The sequence below is a fragment of the Charadrius vociferus genome, unplaced genomic scaffold (assembly GCF_000708025.1).
Source record: "Charadrius vociferus isolate BGI_N301 unplaced genomic scaffold, ASM70802v2 scaffold1149, whole genome shotgun sequence".
NCBI classification, from domain to species: domain Eukaryota; kingdom Metazoa; phylum Chordata; class Aves; order Charadriiformes; family Charadriidae; genus Charadrius; species Charadrius vociferus.
This window is the reverse complement of record NW_009649965.1, coordinates 8,755-15,999: the sequence shown is the minus strand read 5'-3', so window position 1 is coordinate 15,999 and position 7,245 is coordinate 8,755. Positions and strand designations below refer to the sequence as shown.

Below are 7,245 nucleotides of genomic sequence, written 5' to 3'. Positions count from 1 at the left end.
TTTTTTTTGGGGGGGGGGCACGAGAAATATGCCACAAATACATGAAATGGAAAAGGGAAACAAAAGCCATAAAAGAACCCCTTCCTCCCCGCAAAAGAAATAATCTTAAAATAAAACGAGGTTTGTTTAACTGAAGTTTCGGGGGCGGGGGAGGCTCCGGTGTGACCCCGTGGCCGCAGGTTTGTGCAGAGGGGCGGGTCGGAGCGGAGTGGTGGCGGTGACCGGGGGACACTGAGCCCAAGGGGCCGCCACAGAAGCGACCATAGCTCCCCCCGAGAGTTGGGAGGGGGTTCAGGCCCTCCATGGGGTTGCAGCTAGAAGCCCCGCAGTAGGTGTGGGTGCAGGCACATCCTGAGTGGGGCTCCTGCCTGTGGCAGAACCGAAGAGTCAGAGCTCGGCTGCAGCCCTCAGAAGACATGCTGCCCTGTGTGTTTCGAGAATCAATATGCTCCATTGCCAGCCCAAACGGAAGACCCCTTCCTCCCGGCAGACCACTTATCTCAGCAGCAGCCCCAGCCACCGGGAGGGCGCTCCAGGCCCGTGGGGCGTCACGCAGCCCCGTGCAAGGCTGGAGGCCCTTCCTTCTTGCAAGGTAGGACAAGAGTGACAGCCAAAATTTGCCTTTCTCTCCTGCGTGGCCCTCGAAGACAACAGACCTTCACCGGCCCAAAGGTCCTGCCCGGGAACGAGCCCCGAGCGCAGGTTGGTTGCTCGTCTGGGTGTCATCCCCGCCCGGGTGCCATCTCCGCCCGGGTGCAACCCTGAGCCTCTCATTGCGGCATGGCCGCGCTTCCCACCTACGTGTTAGTCGCCAGGTGATAAAAGGTGAATGCAAAGGTCCCCCATTTTGCCCTGACCTTACAGGTTTTCAGCGCCAATTAAAGACTCCTCCAAGTCGGAGACTCGGTCTCCAAATTCCCCCTTTCTCCCTGTCAAACAACTTACACGTTAGATCACTGAGCAGAAATTACACCCTTTCTCCCTCCCGCTCCCCGAAGCGTCGTACCAAGCCTCTGATCCTGCATGAAAACACAAGGGTTACTGATCACACAGTTTAAGGTAGATTTCATATTTATTTAAATATCTATCAAGTATTCAAAAATGTATTACACTTGAGCATACAAAATGAATCCAGTTTCTAATCAGGATGATTGAAATCCTTGTATTAGACTTTTAACCTTTTTTATTTTCTTTCAACTGGTTTGTCTCTATAGCTGAGCTTGCTCAGGGTGGGCTGAGATGGTGAGGAGGGAAGAAAAAGGTTATGTTAAGAAAACATTAGGGTTTGGAGTAACTGTCATGCAAACCAACTTGTCTTTGTCAGACTAAAAATCTCTATATATTCCAGTTCTTAAGGATTTTTTAAAGCTAGTCTTTGTCTTGTGCTGGCCAGAAGGACTAGGGAGCACTTGGATTGGAGCAAAACCAACCCTTTCCTATGTTTTTTTTTCTTTCTACTTTTCCCCAAGAAATGGCCCACATTTCTAGCTTTCACTACCTTCTCCCCCGCAAATTAAAAAATGAAGAAAAGAGGGAGAGAAGATATAAAGTCAAGAGAAAATACGGACTATTCCTGCAATTTCACAGCAATATTCTCTCAACCCTATTCCTCCTGCAGCATTTTTTGGATCGTTTTGACAGCAGACACTGATAAATAATAGACATACTTGACTTGTTAAGCAAAAAGCGTCCCTTTTATTAGGAGCTAAAGTACAAGTCATTTCAACAATCTCAACAATGAGGCTTTGGTATACAGCAATTTCTTTTTATAATTTTTTAAAAATAATAGAACTCAGCAAAAAGCCTGAGCTCCCAGTTCTTTAGATGTCTTAACGTTATGTCAGATCATGCTTAGAGTAATATCACTTTTAAGGGCAAGGAATGAGAGGGAGAACAAGAGAATTTCTAACGTTATCGATTGAAAGATAAGGCATCCAACTACCCCTGATATAGTTGTTAAAATGGAAATTTACAAGCTGGTTGTTAATACTTGCAATAAAATATCACACAAGTGATCCTGTAAAAGAGGGATACTAAACTTAAAAAGTCTGAAAACATTTCTAGACGCCGCTACAAAGCTTCATTTTCCATCGCTCCATGTTGAAAAAAATTCCCGACAGATCAAAAAAGGGTGTATATATTAATGTTTCATCATTAAGTATTATTTTGAATCACTGAAAAACCATACACAATGTACCTTGTTATTTTAAAGATCTGGTTTTAACACACTTCGGCCAGGAAATTGAGTTAAGGTTGAACTTCTGTCCTTAATTCACCCTGTTGGGCCTAAGTATTGCAGATGATATAGTCCCATATGAGCTGCCAAATGACGTAGGCATAAGGAAGTGAGTTAAGAACAGAATTTTATTCTAAAATGTCTTTTTTCTTTCAGCTTAAGGCAGTTTATTATATTGTTTGAATTTTTCACATGAATACATACTAACAATTCCCTTTCCGAAGCACAACATTTAATGTAAAGTATATATATGTATATATTTGTGTGTGTATATATATAAAGTTTTATCTAGAGGTACATGTTTAAAACAAGGACTTTGACAATTTAATCAAGCTACTCATGTTTGTGTAACAAAACAAGGACACAAACTGACATTTCAATCATATATTTAAAATCCACCCTATAGTATAAAGGGAGAATTGGCCCGAAGGGGGGAGGGGCGAATTTTAAAAACTGCTATCATAAATGTACATATATGTGAATGTATGTGAAGATGAATAAATGACATGTGGAGAATGTTTTAGTTCTCTGGCTAGAGGTGCTTTCAGTTTTCAGGAGTGTGTGAGCTGAGTTAGTCTTAGACCTGGGTTGGGCCTTATCCATCGCCCACTCAATTTTTTTAGAGCTCTGCTGTGCACTAAGGTAGATTTTGCACCAATTCCTATTAAAACAGTTCAATTCACTGCATTTACAGAGTGCCATCACGCCCACCTTGCAATTTCAGGAAAACCCAGCTAGTCTGGATTGCTCATCTCTCTGAGGGCATCTGGTGCATTTAGGGAATCCCCCATGGCTCTTCCCTGGGTACACGTTGGCTTGCTCCGGCTGGGAAGCGACACTTACTAGTTGCTGAAAAGCAGGTTGATCTATGTCAGTCTGCAATTTGAAGGCACTCGGTACTTTCCAGGGCGGCTGGTAACTCTGCACCTCCACCGGGTTCACCTGTAAACCACCGTCAGGTCTCTCAAAACTAGCAGCCACCATGGGAGTTCCTGTCATCCCTTGGATATTCTGTGAACAGCCCAGCAAAAGATGTTAATGAGCTTGGTTAACTTCGTTGTATATAAGTGCTGAATCAATAAACTGCTTTCTGTTTTAAATATACAGTCGTTGTCGCTTATATTTGTTTTGTTAATCTGCTGTGAATGTTTTACTCTATTCTACTCTAGGTCAGCCTATTTCTACCTGCTGCATTTATCACAGTGGAAGTTTGCTTTCTTTCCCTTTAATCCTCACATTTCTCTCAAGACATATACTCCCCGCAAGCTTTCTTAAACACGAGCAATCTGTATCTTGGCTGCTGATGCACGGCTCGGCACAAGAAACAGTTAATCATGTTCCCTTTCTATTTTGCATCCAGGCTGGTTTTGTTCTGTGTGACCTTAACTGGATCAGATATCCATTGCACGGCAAACCTGGGGTACACCAGTACCGCATTCTTTCCAAGAAAAAACAAAACAAACAAGCAAACAACAACAACAAAAAAACCCACCAGCCCTCACAGGTGGTGCAGGCACTGTGTACAGAATAACTCCAAGCCTCGACGAATAGATTGTTCAGGCGAGTTAATAACATCGTGTTTTATTGCATTCCAACAGGGTAAAATGAAACTCCTTAAATTCCACTTAACTAGGCAGCCTTATGAATTAATAGTCATTCTCAGGTCAGTAAATATACAGAGGGAGAATAACAGACTCTTCTTCAAGTGGACTAACAACAACAGCAAAAATAAAATAAAGTTAGCTTAAAATGGAGATGGAGACTGTTATAAACGGTGATGACAATTTTTTATCCATGCCAATCAGGATTATCCAAATAGAATTTATTGAGCAAGCAATAAACAGGCAAAACAGTGCTGGGCGGCCGGGGAGTCTCCGCTCCACCAACAGCGCGCACCTTACCCTCGCTATAGCCCCCTTCTTATAGTCCTTTAGGTCCGAGTTAAAATCTTGATTGACGTGGCTTTCTCTGATTTCTTCTCTGGTTTATCTTTCCTGTTGTTAGGGGGAACTCTTCCTTGCTATCTGGTGATAGTGGATGAAGGCAGTATTCTTCCTCTGCCTGTAGGTCGTGACATTTTCCCTTTAGGGCATGCATACTCCTTACATACCACACATACTTGTTAAAGCTAAGGTATTCACTGATAAGGCAATCAGGACTCGCTCATCTTGTTTGCACATCTTGTTTGCTTAGCCTGATATCGGTTACAAGGAAACCAGTTTCCAAAAATCTACATATTATACAAAGCTAACGTATCAGTTTGATTAACAAATACACAACATGAATATAAATCCGCATATTATACAGAGCTAACGTACCGGTTTGATTAACAAATACACAACATGAATATATCACAGAGACAGCCAGTTTGCTATGCCGAATCCAGTGCTTTCCGCTTGTTTGCATCACAAATGCATATGCCTGCATAAAAGAACTCAATATATTTCTACGCAAGAACTATATATTTTAAATAACTTGTAAACACGATGGCAATTCCATAAACTTTGCATCGCATTTGTCTTTTTCTACAGTAAGTCGACTGACAAACACACACATACACATTGTAGTATATAAGGTGCTAAGAAAATACATCCAATTTCCCTTTTACTCATGGGTTTTACTTCTGGATTTACTCCTGTGTAAAACCATTGAGGGCGAAAGTATCATTTCCCCCTTGAGGAGTCCTTTGCATTTATAATATAAATATTACACAAGGCTGGGCTCATTACATCCCATAAACTCTGCAGCTCGCAATTCATGCTGCGGAGAATTTAGTCTAATCCATTGCTCCACAAAAAGACACATGTTCACTTGAGCTGCCTATATTGGCTTCTCGCTGTGGTCTGTTTTAATTGCACTGACAGCAGAACAAGGGAATAATAGTTAAGCGGTATCATTTGTTTGTTTTAAGGGAGCTCCCACAAAATCAAAAACGTCAAACCGACCTCAGAGGCTGGCAGGGCTGGACACAGCCCAGACGTTTCTCCTTGGGAAGCACGGTCAGAGGCTGAAGTCACTTACAGTTTTGTCATTGGGTTGCTGTTGCTGAAGTTGCTTCATCATAATGCTCCTTTTTTTGTCCTTGCACCGCTTGTTTTGAAACCAAACCCTGATGACCCTCGGGCTGAGGCCAGTCATTTCTACCAGTTGCTCTTTCATGAGGGCGTCAGGTCTGGGGTTGGCAGCGTAGCAGGTCCTCAAGGTGTGAAGCTGTTTTTCATTAAGGACCGTCCGGACTCGGGTGGTCTTCTCGGGCTGCTTGTGGACGTGGGGTCGCAGAGCCGGCTGTCTGGCAGAGATAGGTTCTGCTGTAAGGGAAGGGGAAGGGAGGAACAGGATCCCCGTGAGTAGGAAGCAGGGAGTCTGCAGAGGCTCTGAATCTAAGCTGGTGGGACAGGGGGAGGCGGGGGTGGGGTGGGTGATGAACCTTCTTTCGAAGGCCATTCAAGCAGTCAGATCTATCGAAACTCCTGTATCCTCCTCTGCTTTATGCGCTGGTGGTGACAGGACTGATATTTCTGACTCCACAGATAAATTAATTTGCAAAAACACCACACACCCCCAAACACCTTGATGACAGAAGCTTGAACCTGTATGAGACTTGACAGAGGAGACTGAGTTCACTAAGGTGTGTGTACACTAGGAAAGGAGGGGGTTTATGTATTTATTTCCTGACAAATCACCAAAACAGATTTTTGGCCCGAAAAGTAATAAAAGAATACTTATTAAATTAATCATAATTCGTCTCTTCTTGTCTGTTTCTTCTAGCTCTGTTTAGCCAGAGGCCACGATAACTTGCAACAGCTCCCAACATTCTGATGCTTCCAAATCAAAGCAAAACAAGCCAAATCCGCTGCACCGTAACCATGGAGGAAAATCCCGTGAGAGCCCCATATCCCAAAGCTCGGGAGATGGAGGTCTATCTTAGAAAGTGGAGGTGCTAGGTGAATTTGTGTCAACTTTTCATGAATACTTTAAAAATATGAATGTTTTGCCAATTCTTTAAAAGGGGGGCAAGCCTAGCAACTCATGAAAACTGCCAAGAAATGCAAAACAACGGGTAACGTCACATCAAGAGCTAAAAGTATTCGTGTGATTGTGCTATTCTTCTGTGTATTGTGTAGCTGTAGCTATCTAGATGTAATTTGATCCAGTCAGGGGAAAAAGAAAAAACTACCTTTTTTTTTGGCTAAAACCCTGGCTAGCTAATATTCAAAAATGCTCACTTTTGTACAGTGGGGTTCCGACTTCTGATTATAATAATAAATCAGCAAATTTGAGGAAGACAATACGAAGGCTTCAATTATTATCAGTGCAGACACAATATGCCTTTTGGAGACATGCACAAACACTCTATAGGGACTAAAATTCTGCAGTGATCAGCTATGGGTTTGTTTTTTTTTTTCTCCCTATATATAGATATGTCACCTGAAAGCAGCTCAGAAGCGGGAAACGAGCCCATTTAAATATAGCTGTGTTTGTAAATAACCTTTCGAGTTAGTTACTTGCACAGCAATAATGCCGGCCAACCTTGTTTTGTCCAGCCTAGTTTGCCTCAGAGACGTTCCTCTTCCTAAAGCTAAGCGTCTCTGAATATCTGATGGACACGTCGAGAACTAAAAGTGTAAGTAAGTTGTAAGGTGGTGTGACTCTGAAGTTACAATGTTGAGTTTTAAGATGAAATTCTCATCAAATCACATAAAACATTTCAAGAAGGCTATGAAGTTTATTTCTTTTCGAACCCCCATTCCTCCAGTGCTTAAAACAGCTTTTACACGTGATCTGGAGACAGAGAGGTCTTTTCCGCAGACCTACTCTGCATCAGCTCGTCCGTCTCCGACTTAGACTCCCGGCTGCCCCAGGCTCAGGGGGGCTCCTTGCACCTGGTGTCCGGTTGGAGCAGGAGGTGTGCAGGCTGGCAGGGGGTGCACACTGCCGCGACCCCTGCGCAGGTGTCTCCGCCTCACGCATACTGCATACGCAGGCGTTTCTCACAGCAGCCGGACCTG

At 43.4% G+C, this 7,245-nt stretch overlaps 1 protein-coding gene across 1 annotated transcript in view; it reads right to left on the bottom strand.

The window, feature by feature from the left end:
• Nucleotides 1-967: 967 nt before the first annotated feature.
• Nucleotides 968-7,245, bottom strand: part of LOC104292232 (insulin gene enhancer protein ISL-1-like) — a 10,371-nt gene continuing 4,093 nt past the window's right edge. Inside the window, 4 exon segments of the mRNA XM_009891569.1 lie at nt 968-1,019; nt 3,045-3,247; nt 5,258-5,557; nt 5,559-5,716. Of these exon segments, the coding sequence (XP_009889871.1) occupies nt 968-1,019; nt 3,045-3,247; nt 5,258-5,557; nt 5,559-5,716 (713 nt within the window).